The following is a 23395-nucleotide window of genomic DNA, read 5'->3' on the forward strand; positions in this document are numbered from 1 at the left end:
GTTTGAACTATTCTTCTCTCTTGCAGGTTGATCCCACATTTCCAGCATACACCTTGTATTATTCATATTTCCAACCCAACAAAAATTGATAAATTCCAATGTAACAATTATTTTTCTCAAAATATATTTTTTGGCAATAAATAAAATACTTTGAAGTGTCATTAAGATTTAAAAACAAAAAATAGTTTTAAACTCTAAATGATATCAAGCTAGAAGATATTATGAAAAACAAAAATAATTTTAAACTCTAAGTGATATTGAGCAAGAATATTATGACACCTTTCAAAATCACATGAAAAATACTAATTATAATTATGAATGATTTATTTTGATATGATGAAGATGATTACTCTTTTATATATTGAATTAAACAAAATGTGATTACAAGAAAAGAAAATAGCAATTCAAGAAATGAAAAAAAAAAAATTACAATACCAAACAGCTGAAACCACCACACAAAGATTCTTACATCTAAGTTATATAATAATTACTTCTATATCCAGAGGATGGATTCTTACATCAGAAATATATAATATTCGTTTCCATATAATAAAGATGCTCCTTGCATCATCTCATAATCGTCCAAATCCTCTTCGTTTCTCTATACCATGGATGAAGATATTTCTAGATTGATGGGTAGATTAGGAGTCTTCGTGGACTCTATACCACGGATGAATATTCTTCGGAGGAAGATGACAATGGTACTTCACGCGGTGGGGAGGAGTTGAAAGGTAATGGAGGATTGCTTACATCATCACCGTTTCCTTCCAGCATTTGTACCACCCTGCTCATTGATGGTCGGTCATTGGAATTGTATTGAATACACCAAAGTCCTACTTTCGTCATTCTCCTCACCTTCTCTTCATCTTCCACTTCCATGTCGCATCGACCTTTTTCTCTCAACCTCTTTTCCAACTCCCCACTTTCTATCAATTTGAACGCCCATTCCGGAAAATAAAGTTGACTCGAATGGCTCACCTGCAACTCAATGTTCTTCCTCCTTCCCGCTATCTCCATTAATAGCATTCCAAAACTGTAAACATCTGATTTGTCTGTTACACCTCCCAAATTTATATTCCACACCTCTGGCGCAACATATCCTGGCGTCCCTCTGGTTGCCGTAATTGATACGTGGTCGTCTCCCTTCCCATACAGTTTAGCGAGACCAAAATCAGCTACTTTGGGCGTGAAATCTGCATCCAGTAAAATATTGTGAGGCTTAATGTCAAAATGAATGATGCGCCTGTTACAATCTTGGTGCAAATACGCAATTCCGCGCGCAGCGCCCAAAGCAATTGAATACAATTGCTCCCAACTGAGCTTCTGTTCTTGTTCTTTTCCTTGAAATAGAAACTTCTCTAGGGATCCATTGGCCATGTACTCATATACAAGTGCGCTTCTGAAACCTTCAAAACAATAACCCACGAGGCGAACCAAGTGAACGTGATGAATGGTTCCCAGAGTTGCAACCTCATTCATGAACTGGCTCTCACTCTGTCTCGACTGATCCAAAAGTTTTACAGCCACAAAAAAACCGCTCGGGAGCTTTCCTTTATAAACCATGCCGAATCCTCCTTCCCCAAGTTTATCTGAAAAGTCGTTAGTGATCTTCTTTAGCTGAGAGAATGAATATCTGGTCGGCATTTCATGAATATAACTTTGGAGAAAATTCTCCACTTTCCCAATAGACCCTGAATTCATCGGTTCGCTTGCAACACAACTTTGGATCCATCTAAAGTAGGATGACCTCTTTCGATAAACAACAATAAGAAATAGTGCTACTATCACTATGAAAGCACTTGCCCCAATGGCTATTCCTGGAATTCATGTGTAGTATCATAGATTAGTGACTCCACCATACAAGAAAATTAGAAGAATGTTTAAAACTCACACAAAAAGGTTCCTTAGTATTTACCTGTTATATCTCTGCCTTTTTAAGTTCTGACTGTTATAGCTCGATAAATTGATCTCTCGACTGTTTAAATTTGGTAAATGCTAATCAGATGCGAATATAATTTTTTTTGAACTAAACTGAGATAATCCAATTTCGTATTTTATATTTTCGAATTGCAAGGCAATTAAACTTAATGGGTGCTTAGAAGAAAATATAGAGAGATTTGAACCAAATTATACCTGATGAACATGTGGTTTGATGGGGTGCATCCTCGCAAAAGCAAAGGAACTGGTTTAAATCGGAAATATTAAACCCACACAGACCACCGCTTGAAACGCAACTCTTACATTTCTGGTCTTGTTCCTCTGCAATATTCCAATGGGTTGATGCCTCTTCAACAGTTACCGATTTAAAATAACATCCTGGAACCTCAAGGCCAGGTAGTAGAGCTACACATTGCAAACCACACACAAGAACTTGTAGACTGATGTTATGTCGTTGGATTTGATCGAAGAGACCCCCGTCTTGGATTGCATCTTCGTTGAGATTATATGAAAATGAACAATTTTGGAAACTCGTGTCCTCAGTAATTGTTGAAGTCTGATTATCTGGAAAAAAGTTTAAGATTGTGTACCTCTGGTTTCCAATTTCGATTACCAAATGTCCCTTATCTTCACAGTCGACTTGTAAGTCTGGCAGACCACATCCACTTTCCCTTAAACCAAAAGGATATGGGATTTTTATACCGCCACATGTTTGATTGCTTTCGCAGTTTGTATAACTGACGTCTGCGCATAGCGAACAAGGGAGTAAAAGGGTATAGAGAATGAAGGCATAAAGGAGATTAAAACGAGACATTGGCTGATGGAGGGGCGATTTTATTGAAGTAAAAAGGGACAGTATTGCAGCTACGGGCATTCCTCGTTTATCAGAGAAGGCGAATCCTGAGGCATCTCATTAGAATGAGATCATGGTAGCATTTGAATGATTCGATTATCTGGTAAAGAAAAGTTACCACTTAAGTGGTCAATACGTTCCGTGACAACATTTCAAACCCCCAAAGTCAGATGATTAAGACATCCACCTAACCAAGAGCGCATACACCCTTGTAATCTGTTTCCTTTTGGTGTTGAAGGGCGCACTTATATGTTAAAGAACTGCGTTTATCAGTTTGAGCTGTAGACTAAATGAAAAGGCATAAGGACAAACTTCAATATAGCACATGATATCAAGCTTAATTTGGTTGGCCGGGTCTATGATATGTGGTGCTTTGTCATTCAGGTTCTTTCTTACTTTTTTTCAAACCCTAGATTCATTATTCTAATTTCAAGTCACTACAGAAACACATTCTGTTAAAAATTTACACAAATTTACATTATCTCAGTTTTTGAGATTTGATTTGTTCTAATATCACTTGATTTATAGTATACCTAATTTAATTAATTGAATAATTGATTAATAATAAAAGATAAAAAATATAGTGATGTTATCTATAATTTCTAAGAAAATGTTAGTAGAATTTATTAGAAAGGAATTTGAGTTATATAAAAATAGACAAGATTTATATTCATGAAAATTATAACATATTCTTAATATGACACACTCATTACAACTAAACAAGCTAAACTAAATATTCAGATAAGATAACACCCAATCAAGAAAAACAAAAAAACCATACCAACATCTAATTAAGTACAAAATAAATAAATAATTACAAATGTCTCCATCCTCACATGATCATCTTATTTTTCCCATTCTTTTTTACTCCAGAAACATTGTAGATACACATAATTAACCAACTACATGCAACTAAATTACAAAAAGATAACTAGAACTTGCAAGGTAAATCTTACACATAAGGTGGACTGATGTAGTATGACCTCTCTTTGAGATATTTAAAAACTTGAGATACAAGATATTGAAGAGAATCTTGAAAGTGTCTTTTATATTAAAATTAAACTTGATTGACTTCAATTTCTTCAACCCCTCTACATCATGCTTGTTCATATTATTTTTAGATATAAGTTCAAACCAGACATTATATGACATATTATATGACATTTATTATTGTATGATGAATTTGATAGTAACACAAACTATTTAATGAATCTATTATTGATTATTATTTTCATCACAACACTTGATTCATTCAAATTTTTTATCTTAATAATGTAATATTTAATAATTTTATTCATGTTTGTTTTACTAAATAAAACAATTAAAATGCCTAATACAAGAAAAATATTCATGAAACTATCAAATATTAAATTGCCTATCACAAAGAAAAGTATTCATGAGAACATCAAATATTAAATTAACTAATTCATTTTGATCTATTCTTTATCTCATAATATATTAGTCCTTTAAAAAATTGTTAAAAGACCAGTTCTTCATACACAACTCAACTACTTTACAAAAAAAAAATCCTTACTACTTAAAAGATGAAGGTGAAATAAATAGAAAATATTCTTCATTTTGATCTATTCTTTATCTCATAATATATTAGTCCTTTAAAAAATTGTTAAAAGACCAGTTCTTCATACACAACTCAACTACTTTACAAAAAAAAATCCTTACTACTTAAAAGATGAAGGTGAAATAAATAGAAAATATTCTTCATTATTTTTTAAGTATTCCTCAATATTAACTATATTTTTAGTGCTAACTATGATCCACAACCTTGTTGCATGGGGAACAACCCTTATCTACCACCTTATTAGCCCACTTGCCTCCCAATAGAATGACAAATCCTCCTTTTCTTTTATCATTATTGATAGATAATAGGGGAGCATCTTTCCAGCCATATGAAAGGTTCACATCCAATATGATTTTGGTAGCTTTTAACTTCCTGGAGAAGCATGAAGTCAATATGCTTGTGCTAGTTCAAAAACCTTCAGACTTGTCTGGAGATTTTAATCCCCTAACATTCCAAGATATACATTTCAAGTCCATGAGATACATTTATTGAATGATGTCCATAACAACCTTGAAGCTGTTAAAGCATTTAGGGACAATTGTATTGAATACACCACACTCCTACTTTTGCCAATCTTCTTACCTTATCTGAGTCATCTCCCACTTCAATATCATCTTTACCTATTTCTCTCAACCTCTTTTCCAATTCCCCACTCTCCATCAATTTGAACGCCCAAGCTAGTAGTAAAGATTGACCCACTAAAATATCTACTTAGAAAAGCCACTCTCACAGGGAGGTTAGTTAAATGGGTCATGATCCTAAGTGAGTTCGACATTCAATACACAGAAGGATGGGCCATCAAAGTACAAGCAATTACAGATCAATTGGAAGAAGCACCTTTACTAGACAAAAACCCACTACAAGTGGAATTTCCAGATATAGATGTGCTCACCATCACACCCAAGAAATGGACCCTATACTTTGATTGATCCTATACCCAACATAGATCAGGTGTCGACATCTTGTTCGTCAGTTTGGAGGGACACACAATTTCAAGATCCTACAGATTGATGTTCTCTTGAACCAATAACATTGCCGAGTATGAAGCCCCTGTCACTAGCATCCAAATAGCTGTGGAATGGATAATCACATAATTGAAATTTTATGGAGACTCTCAATTAATCATCAATCAGGTCAACGATGATTATCAAACAAAGGATGACAAGTTGATGCCCTACAAGAGAATAATGGACAATTTTAAGAAGTATTTTGTGGACATCACCTTTGAACAGATTCCAAGGTCAGACAATAGAGCTACTAATGCAATGGCCACTATCACCTCGCTCTTATAAATCCTAGATAAACAAAGTCATTAAATGAATTTCTAGTGGAGCAATTATTCTCCCCAGCTTATAACAATTCAGAATCCCAAGTTATCTGTGCCCTAATTGGTTTTGATTCTCCTCTATGCGAGAAAATATACACCTATCTCAAATACAATACCCTCCTACCTGACCTATCTCACAACCAAAAATGAAGCTTTATCCGACAAGCAGCCCGCTACACCTTAACCACTGACACACTTTATCCCGAAGCATGAGAACTCCTCGATGGACCTATATCAACACAAGTATATCATCCTATCAGATGCATCTATTATACACAATCAAATAATCAATAATTCATGTGATGACAGTCACACAATCAACCAATATCTGTTCAATCAATCATCCAATCAATCAATCATGCATCATATCGAAATTCACTCAACAAGCTTCATATCAGGACTCATATCAAAAATAAAATACCATTTTAAAATGATCAAGTTCCATATCAAAAACCAATCTCAAAAACCCAATCAATCAAGTTTCAATCAATCCAGCCTCATATCACAGATCAATCAAGAAATTAAATCAGTCCCATATCGAACATAGTCCCATATCAAATCAAATCCATATCGAAAACATATCCATATTGACAAACAATCCATATCAACAAAATGAATCATATCAAAAAATAATTGACCCATATCGACACAAGTCCCATAACGACTTTGGTCCAATATAAAAAATTGATCCACATCGACCAACACCTAACAATCCATATCAAAAACTTGACCCATATCGAATAACGACAAGTTGACCCATAAAGATAAATTGACCCATAAAAGATGAGTGACAAAAGACTCATATCAAACATTGACCCATATCGAAATCATGACCCATATCAACTTTAACTCATATCGCGATCACAACTCTTATCAAAATCAGGACTCATATCGATAAAATGACCCATATCGACCTTGAACCATATTGAATTTGACCAACTTAATTCACACCAACAATTTCAACCATATCAACATGACTCATATCGATGACTGACTCATACTAGCCCATAACATGAAAATCACCCAAACACTGTCCCATCAACACAATCAGCTCAATTGACACATTGACAGGGTGTAAAACTTCATAAAGAACCTAAAAATCCAAATTACACTTGTCAAAAATTTCTTTAAATTCAAAAAATTGCTCTTTCTCTCATATGCGCTAAAATAATAGTTAAATGTGCAATTTCATATGCATTATTTAATCTATCATATGTGCTATAAAAAAATTCATAATGCGCTACACTGTTTCACAGATGCACTAAAATCAACATCATATGCGCTATTGTGCAAATCAAATGTGCTATCTAAGAAAACCTATGCAGACAATTAAAATTCAAATGCACGACGACAATACTCATATGCACGAAAAGAAACATCACATGTGCTAAAAGAAAAATCATATGCGCAAAAAGAAGTGAAAAAATTAAAAACGCGGAAAACGCTAACCTAGAGTGAAAAATTTAAAAACTTGCCAAAACACCTAAAATCTAAGCTAAAAATTCACAAAGCGGGTTAGATAATCAACTCACCGGTGGTCCGTACTCTATTGGCCTCTCAAATTGATGAAATCTCTCAAAATGGTGATGGTGGTAGGGTTTCATCTCCTCTATCTCCTCCAAGCTCCAATACTCCAAAGACAAGTGTGCAAATGAGGTGGAATTGGGCCCTAGGAGGCTTATATAGCTCATGTTGATGCAAGAGGCTGTGATACCTCAATGGACGTGTGGGGCATGTGAATGCTATTCCCACATAGTCTTCACGTCATTTTTCAATATCATTTTTAATAAAACTATCGAGCGATAAATTTTAAAAATCCAAATTTTAAAAAAAAAAATCAAATATTTAAAAAAAAAAATCAAAACAATTTTCATCTATATCTCTGTCCACTACCGAATATTGAATTGCTTTGTCCAATATAGCTCTAGGAGTGGGTGAAATACACAAAATTTTGAATAATGATATGTGTGCCAGAGTTTTCTTAAGTTGCTCAACAACACTATAGGTCCCTATTGTTGGTGGATGATTTTGTGGTATTCCTTGTAAAGTTACCTTTGATCTATGAGTAACTACGGCACAGTCTTTGTCTCGGGGAGTTATGGTGATTTGTAGCCACTGTATCATATGACTTACAGGTATTGTCGGTATCATATGCTGTGTTATCAAGATTTATGTTAAATCCCTCTTCATAGTCTTTATGTGTATGCTTGACATCCATGATGTGTTCTATGAGTTCATCTTCAAACCAACCTGAATGAGATGGTTGATCATGCCCCCAGTCTCTGAGACAAAGATTTCTATCATCACCATATTTTGGTGCCTCTGATATCATGCAAATTTGGTTATCATCTGTGTGAGTGTCTAGATATTGCTCATCTTGATCAAGTGTTTCTTGTGAATCATTGTTTACTATATGTCCTAAGCTAATGGCATGAATAGTGTAGTCGTATGAGACCTTTGTGTAGTTAGTTGTATTGTCTTGAGTACCTGATGTGGTAGCTTTCCCTTTTTCATTCTTAACAAATGGATCCTTAAAGATTGTATGATTCATGTTTGCTGAGGTTTTATTAGTATCGATTGTGATGTCACCTTGGTCTATCATATCTTGGACCAAGTTTTTCAATTTGTAGCAGCTAGTTGTTTTGTGACCTTTAGTCTGATGATAATCACATAAATCATTATCATTCCACCATGTGGGTTTGAAAGGACCTGGTTCATATACTCTTATTTTTGGTAAAGTGATCATGTTTGTCTGTATTAACTTTTTGAGCGCTGACTCAATAGGTTCTCCTAGAGGTGTGTAATTCCTCCTTGGATCATTTACTCTAGGGTACCTTGTGTTCTTGTTTTGTGTTGTGTTTACATTTGTTGAAGTAAGGCTATTCTCTATACGTGGATTTGATGATTGATTCGTTCCCAAAGATAAAACCGGTTGAGTTCTATTTACTATTCTGGTGTCTACAATACCATCATTGGTCACATTTTTGTTTTTCGACCAAAACTTGGATTTGTCATTGTTGTTGGTGTTTGCATACTTAATAAGACCTTGTTCCACTAGTCCCTTCTCACATTTTAGAGCTTTTTCTGTGATTTGTTTGAATGTGGTTAAATATTGCATTTGTATCAAATATTTAATCTTGGGAATCAAGTTTAATGTGAACATATCCACTTGCTCTATTTCTGGGATAACTGTTTTGCACCTCCTATAGAGAGCCCTCCATCATTGTATGAAGGATGCAAATGTTTCATTCTCATATTTTTTAGCGGCACATAAGTCCATCAAAGTAACTAGGGTTTCAATGCTATGTGAGAGGTTTGCAATAAAATGTTTAGCTAATTCTCCCCGTGATGTGATGGTTGGTGGTAAATGTGAAAACCACTCTAAAGCCAAGACCCCCATACTTTTAGGAAATAGTCTCATTAAGTAAGTATCTTCAGTTGCAACCTCTATACATACCGTAAAAAACTCTCTGATGTGGTCTCTAGGATCACCATTCCCTCGATATCTGTCGAATTTAGGCATTTCAAAATATGGTGGGAAAGAAGACATGTATAATGTGTGATCGAAAGGATAAGGATGTAAGTCCTACATTGTGTAGCTCTTTTTATCATTACCAGTATGCATGGTCGTCATTTGTTGTTGCAAATTTTGTAATTGTTGTGTCAGAATATCTGTTTGGGTCAAAGGTACACCTTGTGTTTGTGTATGTCCCACAAAAGGATTCGTGGTTGCATAACTAGGAGGTTGTTGGAAGGTACCATGATTATAATTTTGTGTGTTGTATATTCCACTAGGTACCGTGAAATAAGTGATATGCGAACCTATGTTTGGTGGAGTTGTACTTGTTGTATTGGTAAGACCTAGATTTTCATTTTGGTGACTATATGTCAATCCTATAGAATAGGAAACCGGAGATTGGGTTGCACTTGTTTCTTGTATTTGAATAGGTGCTGAGACACTTGATATTATCAGTATGCTTTGTGTTGGTATACTAACATTTATCACTGAAGATGATGCACTTGTTTGAAAGTTTGCATTTGTATTGAGATTTCTTTGGATAGGTATGTTTTGAGGAAAACTGGAGGTCATTTCTTGCATTTGTGTTATGGGTAGTGTTTGACTGTTATCTTGACCTAAAGTTTTTCCTAGTGGTAAGATCTTCATGACATCAAAATCTTCAAGTAGTTTCACCCCATTTTGTAATAACAACGAGAGATATTTGTCCCTATCACTATGTATAAGTGCATCTAAGATCATAAGGACATGTGGATCTTGTTGAGCTGACTCAATTTCTTCTTTTGTTAAATGTTGTTGTAATTCATTTAGGGTATACATTGCTTGAGAACCTGATTGTTGACTAGTTGATATGTCCATATTCCAAGTTGGGTTTACAAACTAGTCATTGTTTGGGTCCATTATACCTTTTGCCTTTTGTGACAGGCATTTACAACTACTATATGAGGGTGGTTTTATGCAAGACAATGACTAATGCTAGATTGTAGACATAGATATGAGGTATGCAAAACTAGACTAGACTCTCTATTGGGGATTTTGATGCGAGACTTGTTGAGTATTTCTGGATTTCTATAATGCAAGTTTTTCCATGTCTTCTCTTAGACGTTCTGCAAGAATTTCTCTATCAATCCTATGGGCAATTTTATACTTGATATTTATCTGGTACTCGACTCCTATATATTGAGGTACGTTTCTCCTTGAGTCCCAAGCTGAGTTCGCTAGACCTTCAATGATTTCTCGCTGACTGCCATTTGGGACTAGATTAGGTTGCTTGAAGGGGAGCAAACCATCACCTGGGAGACCCATTAAGACGCATGCTATAACTTTGTAGGATGATTATGTCAATGATGACGGACTAAGACAGACGTATATCAAATCTAGATGAAGACGTATATGAGGATGATAATGGGGATGATAATGAGGACTATGCAAGGACTAAGGGCCATAGTAAGGACCTAAATGAAGACCTATGCAAGGACTTAGGATGACAGTAAGGACATAAGTGAAGACCTATGCAAGGACTTAGGATGATAGTAAGGACGTAAGTGAGGACTATGCAAAGACTTATGACGATAGTAAGGACGTAAGTGATGACTATGCAAAGACTTATGACGATAGTAATGACGTAAGTGATGACTATGCAAAGACTTATGATGATAGTAAGGACGTAAATGAGGACTATGCAAGGACTTCCTAGTGTCACAAGTGTATAAACCTTTGAGTTTTGACGTTTCAAAAATGGACTTTGTTTTTAGTAATTCTATGTATAGGACAAGTTTCGTGGTTTCTTCAAATCTGAGAACAATTATTTGAAGGTAAATATAGTTGACTAGACTTTTTTTTCAAACAATCTTAGAAAATTCAGAGATACGTAGGATAGGGCTTGAAATAGCCCAAAGGACTAACTCAATACTGGTCTGACACAACAATACGTAAAAAAGCACAAAATACAATCTTAGGTTGGAAAGTGGACATCATTCAATGAGGCCCTTAAAAAATACAGAGACAAAATGAATAGATAGAGAGTCTAACAGCACTGGCTCCACTCCACAGCACACACTTCTTGGGCATGCCAGTCTGTCTTACCCTAAAGATCCAAAGATCTTATAGTCTAGGGATTCTTGTATCATAGTGTAAGGTACATGAAGGGTATCTATGGGGTACGATCCACACTCCCAGAATCACTGGATGTAGGGTTTTGGGCTACTAAGTTGGTTCTTATTGTAGGGTTTCGAGGGGTCCCGATCCAATGACAGATTCTTAGAGTAAGCCACTTAAGACTTTAGTTGAGCTTATCGGTGTAGGGAAGGCCCCCACATACGTCGAATTCACTCAACATTCTAGCTGCCTGACCAGTATATTTATATAGCAGCTCGAAAAACTCGCTCGAGCGTACGCTGGGAGAGATGATATCCCCAAGGCATCGCAATTCAAATTACCTTTGTGGGGTGATAAAATCACCAATCAAAGATACCCCTCATTACATGGAATAAAATAAAATTGGATGTCTTTGTCACCTCCTTCCTTTCTCCCAAGACCCCAAAGGCGGGTGGAAAGTTAGTTAATGCAACAGTAGGTCCACCCCAAACACGATAAAAATTCTTTACCTTAAGAAAATGAAATATGATTTAATCTAATGCAACCTGATTCACGTTCATTTTATAAGCCAAATTGAGGTGTTGAATACGCATGTGCATGTCCATTTTAAACACCAAATTGAAATATGAAGGCATGCATGTCAATTTTAACCGTCGTTGATTTTAAGCCCAAATCAAAGTGTTATACATGCGTGCCAATTTTAACCAATGTTAATCTTAAGCACCAACAGATGAAGTGTGATATTTTGCATGCATGTCCATTTTAACCAATGTTAATTTTAAGCACCAAAAGACGAAGTGTGAGATTATGAGTGCAATTGATCTAATACTAATCCGATCCTTTCTGTAAATTTGCCACAGGCTACAAACAGCTGATTAGCAGTAAAATCAAATCAAAAAACTGACAGAAACGAATGCGTGACAATATCTGCGTGATTGCGTGACTCTGACAAAGCCAATGCGTGAACATAACAGAGCGAATGCGTGATCCTGACAGATCGAATGCGTGACACCAACAAATTGATTGTGTAATCTAAATAGGACGATTGTGTGACAGGCAAGCAGATAACACAAAAAAATAAAAAATTAAACTAAACCCGATTAGAAACTTGCAAAACCAATTGTGAGGCCCTAGCTAAATCTCTCATCATCCATTCAATATTAATTAGATCATATTTAACTTGATATGAGAGAAATAAGTTGTTGTATGTATCAAAGGCTGGTTGATTTTCCCAATCTTGTATCTACTTTTCTGCTTGGAGAACCCTTTGATAGCATTTGGCCTATCTTCTTTGTTCCTTTGTCCTTCTAACACCTGAAATCCTGAATTGTACCTTTCGTGCCATAAACTGTTATAATTAAATCATGTAATATAAATAATCCGTTTCCAGATTTACTCAATTTTAGACAGAATTAAATAGATCAGAGAACAAAAAGGATATGAGAATAGAAACAATCAAACAATAATTTTCCCTGCGAATGAGTGATAATTACAGAGCAATTGCCTAACAAAGAAATGTCAATTCCGTGACGATGTAAGGGAGATTGCGTGATGGGTTCCGCACGAATGTGTAACCCTATCTAGTCGATTGCGTGGCCCTATCTATACGATTGCCTGATGATGTAAGTTTGATTGCATGACGAAGGGGTCTGTCTTGAAATCTATGCAAAACCTACAAAAAAGGAAAAAATCCGTACGATCTGCAAAAACAACACAAAAAATAGAGAAGGTTAATTAGCTGTTATTTCACGTTGGATTTACCAAAATGTAGCATGCTCAAATACACCATTGCTACATAGGAAATAATGACGATCACGAATCCTTAACTATCTAAGCAATTCAAACATAAAACCAATGAAATAGATGAAAAATGAAACTAAATTAAGCAATATGAAACTCCCTATTATGCATCATAGCTTCCATTGTTCTTCTTCTCTCTGTGGTATGATGGCTCTCAGATATTGCACTGACAACCTGCAATTGACACAAAGATTTGAAGTTCGTGATCTAGAGGAATTGTGAGGATTGAATGCTCAATTTATAGATTTTTGGATGAGATTGATTGAAAGGTGGAACGGATTGATCAAGAGGTGGAACTCGGGTGAGCTCACATGCTGATTGATAGTCCAACTGCTGACTTGGAGGTGAAACAGAATAGATTGAATAGATTAATTGAGACAACTACTTGAAAAAAAGCTAACTAAAAGAAGAAAAAGAATGATTGGAGGAAATAAAGAAGACGACAAAGAGAACTAGAAGATGGAAATAGAGATTGGAGAGATACATGATTTAATTAATTAATTGATTGAATTAATTAATTTAGCATGTGCTTGCACTCTGACTTAGATTTTCAAATTTAATCTTTGCATGATATTTATTCAAATAATTGATTTCATTTAATTCAATTTAGTATTTGAATATATTTAGAACTTGACTTTGATTTTGAATTTGATTTTTGAAATCATGCACATGTGACTAGAAGAATTAATTAATTAATTAATTTATTAAAAGAAACTATTTAATTATGCTAGAAATGGACTTTAATTAAATAATAAAGATTATTTAATTTAAGGATTAAATTATAATTAATTAAAAAATTAATATTTAATTAATATTTAGAAAAGGGTTAAATAATTAGTTAATTAGAGAGATAGAAATTGAATATTTAAATAATAAAGATTATTTAAATTAGGAAATTAATCAGAATTAATTAAATAATTAATATTTAATTAATATTTAGAAAATGATTAAAATGATTAAATAATGATAGAATAGGAAATAGAATAATTAGTAAGATGATGAGGAAATATGAAATTAGAAGAATAAGATTAATTAATTAAATTAAATAATTAAAGAATTATTTAATCAATTAGAGGAATAACTAGTACGTGATCAATGAGACATTTTTAGGTGTCTACACCTCATATCAAAATTCACTTAACAAGCTTTATATCAAGACTCATATTATCGAAAATCAAATACCATTTTAAAATGATCAAGTTCCATATTGAAAACCAATTTAAAAAACCCAATCAATCCAAACTCATATCATAGACCAATCAGGAAATCAAATCAGTCCCATATTGAGCACAGTTCCATATCAAATCAGATCCATATCGAACACAGATCCATATCGACAAACGATCCATACCAACAAAATGACCCATATCGAAAAACAATTGAGTCATATCAACAGAAGTCCCATAACGTCTTTGGCCCAATATCAAAAATTGATCCACATCAACCAACACCAAACAATCCATATCAAAAACTTGACCCATATGGAATAATGATGAGTTGACCCATAAATGATGAGCAACAAAAGACTCATATCGAACATTGACCCATATCGCAATCAGGACCCATATCAACTTTGACTCATATCTCAATCATGACTCTTATCGAAATAGGACTCATATCAACTAACCTCATATTGATAAAATGACCCATATCGACCTTGAGCCATAACGACCTTGAACCATATTGACTTGACGGACTTGATTCACACCAACAATTTGAACCATATCAACATGACTCATATTGATGACTGACTCATACTGGCCCATGACACAAAAATCATCCAAACACCATCCCATCGACATAATCGACTCAACTAACACATTGACAGGGTGTAAAACTTCATAACGAACCTAAAAATCCAAATTAAACCTATCAAAATTTTCTTTAAATTAAAAAATTTCTCCCTGTCTCATATGCGCTAAAATAGTAGTTAAATGCGCAATTTCATATGCGCGAACAGAATCATCATATGCGCTATAAAACCATTCATAATGCACTACACTATTTCACAGATACGCTAAAATCAACATCATATGCACTATTGTGCAAATCAAATGCGCTATCTAAAAAAACCTATGCGCAATGACAATACTCATATTTGCAAAAAGAAATATTGCATGTGCTAAAAGAAAAATTATATGTGCAAAAAGAAGTGAAAAAATAAAAAACATGAAAAAACCCTAACCTAGAGCAAAAAATTTAAAAACTTGCAAAAACGCCTAAAATCTAAGCTAAAAATTCACAAAGCGGGTTAGATAATCAACTCATTGGTGGTCTATACTCTGTTGGCCTCTCAAATTGGCGAACTTGCTAAAAATGGTGATGGTGGTAGGGGGTGCCATCTCCTCTCTCTCCTCCAAGCTCCAATACTCCAAAGACAAGTGTGCAATTGAGGTGGAAATGGGCCCTAAGAGGCTTATATAGTCCATGTTGACGCAGGCGGCTGTGATACCTCGGTGGACATGTGGGGCATGTACATGGTATCCCCACATAGTCTTCACCCCATTTTTCAATATCATTTTTAATAAATCTATCGGGTGATAAATTTTAAAAATCCAAAAAAATCAAAACAATTTTTAAATCCAAAAAATTCAACAATCGCACAAAATTCCAAACATTGTCGTACTTCGTGTCGTCCCCTTGAAACAACACAATTTTTTTCAATTTATCGCCCAATGGGGCAATATCATATCATCATATCAACATTTCCATATCGGCTTCATCATCAGTCTCATATTGATATCGGTTTCATATCAGCATATCCTATCAAAATCATTTTTCATATCTAGGGCATCATATCAACAATTTTGGGCAAAAACATCATATCGAAAAATTTTGATGACAAAATTGAGCGTTTTTCTTTGAATCAACATGTGGCCATACGTCGACTCAAAGAGGGGAAAAATGTAGACACCTAAAAGTTGTGCAACAAATTAAGTGAATTTTATTCATTTAATTATCTCTAATTCTTCCAATTAATTAAACCAAGATTTAATTGATAATCCTATTCTTCTATTTTGACCATTAATCAAATTAAAGATTTGATTAATATTTCCCTTCTTCTATCCTAGCCATTTAATTAAATTTACATTTAATTTAAATTCCCCTTTCCCATTTTAATTAAATCTACATTTAATTAAAATCCTCTTTGTATTTATATAAATCCAGATTTATTTATAAATCCCTCCACTTGCAAAATTAAATTTCACATTTAAATAAATAAATATTTATTTAAATCTATCAAATGCAAGTTGCATCCAAAATTGAAATAAATTAATTTTATTTTAATTAAATCCTATTATCCTCCATCCACTTGCAAAATCCTACATCTTCCACTTGCATCTCCTTAATCATTCTTCTAGAAGCCTTCTAATCCTATCTTAATCATCTCTAGTCTCCTAATCATGTCCTTTCCTAAATTTGAGGAGGTCACTTCTCAAATTTGGAAGAAAGTCTTCTAAATGTATTAAAGGCTTCATTTCTTCAACAAGTTAACTCATTGAGTTCCCCCAAATTTGGAAGGACTCTTACAAATTTGTCCCCAAAGTCTTCCAAATGATTAATGGTTAACTCAACCCTCCCCTCATGGTTAGAGACTTTCTCTCTAACTTAACCCTCATCTAACCCAAGGGTCTCATCAAGCACTCATGGCTTTAACCTTGGTTATCCTATTAACCCTTGCACAAGAGTTTACCCTCTGGGTAAAAACTTTATCCAATGGATGACCCTAACCAACCACAACCTTACCTCCTAAGGTAACCTTCATGTCTCCTCAGGCATTTAATGTCTCTTGCATCTCCTCTCAAGCCATCTCAAGGAGACATTTGTCAACTTGGGATTGGATTGAATCCCTCACATGAATTGATAACTTTCAATCCTATCCCTTGTTGAGATTATTCAATCTCAACCATCCCTTGCCCTATTTTCCTTATAAATAGAGCTCTCATTCTTCATTCTCCATATCAAGTTTTAATGCATCTACATTATCGTCTCATAACATTAAGAATCTTGCCTCTCTTTAATAGAATAGCATTTTAGATCATTTTGATAGCATTATAATCTTAGATATGTCATGTTAATCTCATATCATGTTAGCTTCATCTTAGTATCATTTTCATGCTAGTTTAGCTTTGTATCAATCTCCTCATTTTACACCATATCACTATCTAGTTTCATATCTCAATCATTCATTGGGATCATAGTTGCATCCATTTTGATATTAAAATCCTCTAAATCTCGTTCTCTAGGTTGTCATCCAAGAGATCAAGTGCTCTTCCAAGTGAGGGCCACCTTGAATCTTGAGGATCTTTAGAGATAAAGGAGCATGGAACGATTTTAAAGAGTTTTGATTCATTAACTTGCTTTGTTTGGATTTCTATCTCTAATGCAATGTTTCATGTGTGTGTTTGAACTATTCTTCTCTCTTGCAGGTTGATCCCACATTTCCAGCATACACCTTGTATTATTCATATTTCCAACCCAACAAAAATTGATAAATTCCAATGTACCAATTATTTTTCTCAAAATATATTTTTTGGCAATAAATAAAATACTTTGAAGTGTCATTAAGATTTAAAAACAAAAAATAGTTTTAAACTCTAAATGATATCAAGCTAGAAGATATTATGAAAAACAAAAATAATTTTAAACTCTAAGTGATATTGAGCAAGAATATTATGACACCTTTCAAAATCACATGAAAAATACTAATTATAATTATGAATGATTTATTTTGATATGATGAAGATGATTACTCTTTTATATATTGAATTAAACAAAATGTGATTACAAGAAAAGAAAATAGCAATTCAAGAAATGAAAAAAAAAAAATTACAATACCAAACAGCTGAAACCACCACACAAAGATTCTTACATCTAAGTTATATAATAATTACTTCTATATCCAGAGGATGGATTCTTACATCAGAAATATATAATATTCGTTTCCATATAATAAAGATGCTCCTTGCATCATCTCATAATCGTCCAAATCCTCTTCGTTTCTCTATACCATGGATGAAGATATTTCTAGATTGATGGGTAGATTAGGAGTCTTCGTGGACTCTATACCACGGATGAATATTCTTCGGAGGAAGATGACAATGGTACTTCACGCGGTGGGGAGGAGTTGAAAGGTAATGGAGGATTGCTTACATCATCACCGTTTCCTTCCAGCATTTGTACCACCCTGCTCATTGATGGTCGGTCATTGGAATTGTATTGAATACACCAAAGTCCTACTTTCGTCATTCTCCTCACCTTCTCTTCATCTTCCACTTCCATGTCGCATCGACCTTTTTCTCTCAACCTCTTTTCCAACTCCCCACTTTCTATCAATTTGAACGCCCATTCCGGAAAATAAAGTTGACTCGAATGGCTCACCTGCAACTCAATGTTCTTCCTCCTTCCCGCTATCTCCATTAATAGCATTCCAAAACTGTAAACATCTGATTTGTCTGTTACACCTCCCAAATTTATATTCCACACCTCTGGCGCAACATATCCTGGCGTCCCTCTGGTTGCCGTAATTGATACGTGGTCGTCTCCCTTCCCATACAGTTTAGCGAGACCAAAATCAGCTACTTTGGGCGTGAAATCTGCATCCAGTAAAATATTGTGAGGCTTAATGTCAAAATGAATGATGCGCCTGTTACAATCTTGGTGCAAATACGCAATTCCGCGCGCAGCGCCCAAAGCAATTGAATACAATTGCTCCCAACTGAGCTTCTGTTCTTGTTCTTTTCCTTGAAATAGAAACTTCTCTAGGGATCCATTGGCCATGTACTCATATACAAGTGCGCTTCTGAAACCTTCAAAACAATAACCCATGAGGCGAACCAAGTGAACGTGATGAATGGTTCCCAGAGTTGCAACCTCATTCATGAACTGGCTCTCACTCTGTCTCGACTGATCCAAAAGTTTTACAGCCACAAAAAAACCGCTCGGGAGCTTTCCTTTATAAACCATGCCGAATCCTCCTTCCCCAAGTTTATCTGAAAAGTCGTTAGTGATCTTCTTTAGCTGAGAGAATGAATATCTGGTCGGCATTTCATGAATATAACTTTGGAGAAAATTCTCCACTTTCCCAATAGACCCTGAATTCATCGGTTCGCTTGCAACACAACTTTGGATCCATCTAAAGTAGGATGACCTCTTTCGATAAACAACAATAAGAAATAGTGCTACTATCACTATGAAAGCACTTGCCCCAATGGCTATTCCTGGAATTCATGTGTAGTATCATAGATTAGTGACTCCACCATACAAGAAAATTAGAAGAATGTTTAAAACTCACACAAAAAGGTTCCTTAGTATTTACCTGTTATATCTCTGCCTTTTTAAGTTCTGACTGTTATAGCTCGATAAATTGATCTCTCGACTGTTTAAATTTGGTAAATGCTAATCAGATGCGAATATAATTTTTTTTGAACTAAACTGAGATAATCCAATTTCGTATTTTATATTTTCGAATTGCAAGGCAATTAAACTTAATGGGTGCTTAGAAGAAAATATAGAGAGATTTGAACCAAATTATACCTGATGAACATGTGGTTTGATGGGGTGCATCCTCGCAAAAGCAAAGGAACTGGTTTAAATCGGAAATATTAAACCCACACAGACCACCGCTTGAAACGCAACTCTTACATTTCTGGTCTTGTTCCTCTGCAATATTCCAATGGGTTGATGCCTCTTCAACAGTTACCGATTTAAAATAACATCCTGGAACCTCAAGGCCAGGTAGTAGAGCTACACATTGCAAACCACACACAAGAACTTGTAGACTGATGTTATGTCGTTGGATTTGATCGAAGAGACCCCCGTCTTGGATTGCATCTTCGTTGAGATTATATGAAAATGAACAATTTTGGAAACTCGTGTCCTCAGTAATTGTTGAAGTCTGATTATCTGGAAAAAAGTTTAAGATTGTGTACCTCTGGTTTCCAATTTCGATTACCAAATGTCCCTTATCTTCACAGTCGACTTGTAAGTCTGGCAGACCACATCCACTTTCCCTTAAACCAAAAGGATATGGGATTTTTATACCGCCACATGTTTGATTGCTTTCGCAGTTTGTATAACTGACGTCTGCGCATAGCGAACAAGGGAGTAAAAGGGTATAGAGAATGAAGGCATAAAGGAGATTAAAACGAGACATTGGCTGATGGAGGGGCGATTTTATTGAAGTAAAAAGGGACAGTATTGCAGCTACGGGCATTCCTCGTTTATCAGAGAAGGCGAATCCTGAGGCATCTCATTAGAATGAGATCATGGTAGCATTTGAATGATTCGATTATCTGGTAAAGAAAAGTTACCACTTAAGTGGTCAATACGTTCCGTGACAACATTTCAAACCCCCAAAGTCAGATGATTAAGACATCCACCTAACCAAGAGCGCATACACCCTTGTAATCTGTTTCCTTTTGGTGTTGAAGGGCGCACTTGTATGTTAAAGAACTGCGTTTATCAGTTTGAGCTGTAGACTAAATGAAAAGGCATAAGGACAAACTTCAATATAGCACATGATATCAAGCTTAATTTGGTTGGCCGGGTCTATGATATGTGGTGCTTTGTCATTCAGGTTCTTTCTTACTTTTTTTCAAACCCTAGATTCATTATTCTAATTTCAAGTCACTACAGAAACACATTCTGTTAAAAATTTACACAAATTTACATTATCTCAGTTTTTGAGATTTGATTTGTTCTAATATCACTTGATTTATAGTATACCTAATTTAATTAATTGAATAATTGATTAATAATAAAAGATAAAAAATATAGTGATGTTATCTATAATTTCTAAGAAAATGTTAGTAGAATTTATTAGAAAGGAATTTGAGTTATATAAAAATAGACAAGATTTATATTCATGAAAATTATAACATATTCTTAATATGACACACTCATTACAACTAAACAAGCTAAACTAAATATTCAGATAAGATAACACCCAATCAAGAAAAACAAAAAAACCATACCAACATCTAATTAAGTACAAAATAAATAAATAATTACAAATGTCTCCATCCTCACATGATCATCTTATTTTTCCCATTCTTTTTTACTCCAGAAACATTGTAGATACACATAATTAACCAACTACATGCAACTAAATTACAAAAAGATAACTAGAACTTGCAAGGTAAATCTTACACATAAGGTGGACTGATGTAGTATGACCTCTCTTTGAGATATTTAAAAACTTGAGATACAAGATATTGAAGAGAATCTTGAAAGTGTCTTTTATATTAAAATTAAACTTGATTGACTTCAATTTCTTCAACCCCTCTACATCATGCTTGTTCATATTATTTTTAGATATAAGTTCAAACCAGACATTATATGACATATTATATGACATTTATTATTGTATGATGAATTTGATAGTAACACAAACTATTTAATGAATCTATTATTGATTATTATTTTCATCACAACACTTGATTCATTCAAATTTTTTATCTTAATAATGTAATATTTAATAATTTTATTCATGTTTGTTTTACTAAATAAAACAATTAAAATGCCTAATACAAGAAAAATATTCATGAAAATATCAAATATTAAATTGCCTATCACAAAGAAAAGTATTCATGAGAACATCAAATATTAAATTAACTAATTCATTTTGATCTATTCTTTATCTCATAATATATTAGTCCTTTAAAAAATTGTTAAAAGACCAGTTCTTCATACACAACTCAACTACTTTACAAAAAAAAAATCCTTACTACTTAAAAGATGAAGGTGAAATAAATAGAAAATATTCTTCATTTTGATCTATTCTTTATCTCATAATATATTAGTCCTTTAAAAAATTGTTAAAAGACCAGTTCTTCATACACAACTCAACTACTTTACAAAAAAAAATCCTTACTACTTAAAAGATGAAGGTGAAATAAATAGAAAATATTCTTCATTATTTTTTAAGTATTCCTCAATATTAACTATATTTTTAGTGCTAACTATGATCCACAACCTTGTTGCATGGGGAACAACCCTTATCTACCACCTTATTAGCCCACTTGCCTCCCAATAGAATGACAAATCCTCCTTTTCTTTTATCATTATTGATAGATAATAGGGGAGCATCTTTCCAGCCATATGAAAGGTTCACATCCAATATGATTTTGGTAGCTTTTAACTTCCTGGAGAAGCATGAAGTCAATATGCTTGTGCTAGTTCAAAAACCTTCAGACTTGTCTGGAGATTTTAATCCCCTAACATTCCAAGATATACATTTCAAGTCCATGAGATACATTTATTGAATGATGTCCATAACAACCTTGAAGCTGTTAAAGCATTTAGGGACAATTGTATTGAATACACCACACTCCTACTTTTGCCAATCTTCTTACCTTATCTGAGTCATCTCCCACTTCAATATCATCTTTACCTATTTCTCTCAACCTCTTTTCCAATTCCCCACTCTCCATCAATTTGAACGCCCAAGCTAGTAGTAAAGATTGACCCACTAAAATATCTACTTAGAAAAGCCACTCTCACAGGGAGGTTAGTTAAATGGGTCATGATCCTAAGTGAGTTCGACATTCAATACACAGAAGGATGGGCCATCAAAGTACAAGCAATTACAGATCAATTGGAAGAAGCACCTTTACTAGACAAAAACCCACTACAAGTGGAATTTCCAGATATAGATGTGCTCACCATCACACCCAAGAAATGGACCCTATACTTTGATTGATCCTATACCCAACATAGATCAGGTGTCGACATCTTGTTCGTCAGTTTGGAGGGACACACAATTTCAAGATCCTACAGATTGATGTTCTCTTGAACCAATAACATTGCCGAGTATGAAGCCCCTGTCACTAGCATCCAAATAGCTGTGGAATGGATAATCACATAATTGAAATTTTATGGAGACTCTCAATTAATCATCAATCAGGTCAACGATGATTATCAAACAAAGGATGACAAGTTGATGCCCTACAAGAGAATAATGGACAATTTTAAGAAGTATTTTGTGGACATTACCTTTGAACAGATTCCAAGGTCAGACAATAGAGCTACTAATGCAATGGCCACTATCACCTCGCTCTTATAAATCCTAGATAAACAAAGTCATTAGATGAATTTCTAGTGGAGCAATTATTCTCCCCAGCTTATAACAATTCAGAATCCCAAGTTATCTGTGCCCTAATTGGTTTTGATTCTCCTCTATGCGAGAAAATATACACCTATCTCAAATACAATACCCTCCTACCTGACCTATCTCACAACCAAAAATGAAGCTTTATCCGACAAGCAGCCCGCTACACCTTA

At 34.4% G+C, this 23395-nt stretch overlaps 2 protein-coding genes across 2 annotated transcripts; both read right to left on the reverse strand.

The window, feature by feature from the left end:
• Positions 1-518: 518 nt before the first annotated feature.
• On the reverse strand, positions 519-1870 carry LOC131870171 (rust resistance kinase Lr10-like). The gene has a single exon (XM_059215822.1). The coding sequence runs from the start codon at positions 1699-1701 to the stop codon at positions 661-663; it is 1041 nt and encodes a 346-aa protein (XP_059071805.1). The 5' UTR covers positions 1702-1870; the 3' UTR covers positions 519-660.
• Positions 1871-18035: 16165 nt separating this feature from the next.
• On the reverse strand, positions 18036-19383 carry LOC131870170 (rust resistance kinase Lr10-like). Its single transcript, XM_059215821.1, has one exon. The coding sequence runs from the start codon at positions 19214-19216 to the stop codon at positions 18176-18178; it is 1041 nt and encodes a 346-aa protein (XP_059071804.1). The 5' UTR covers positions 19217-19383; the 3' UTR covers positions 18036-18175.
• Positions 19384-23395: the final 4012 nt, after the last annotated feature.

Source organism: Cryptomeria japonica, unplaced genomic scaffold, assembly GCF_030272615.1.
Source record: "Cryptomeria japonica unplaced genomic scaffold, Sugi_1.0 HiC_scaffold_298, whole genome shotgun sequence".
Lineage (NCBI taxonomy): Eukaryota > Viridiplantae > Streptophyta > Pinopsida > Cupressales > Cupressaceae > Cryptomeria > Cryptomeria japonica.

What these genes read in the sequence shown, in the direction of transcription:
- LOC131870171 (XM_059215822.1), bottom strand. Translation starts at nt 1,701, where the DNA reads ATGAATTCAGGGTCTATTGGGAAAGTGGAGAATTTTCTCCAAAGTTAT.
- LOC131870170 (XM_059215821.1), bottom strand. Translation starts at nt 19,216, where the DNA reads ATGAATTCAGGGTCTATTGGGAAAGTGGAGAATTTTCTCCAAAGTTAT.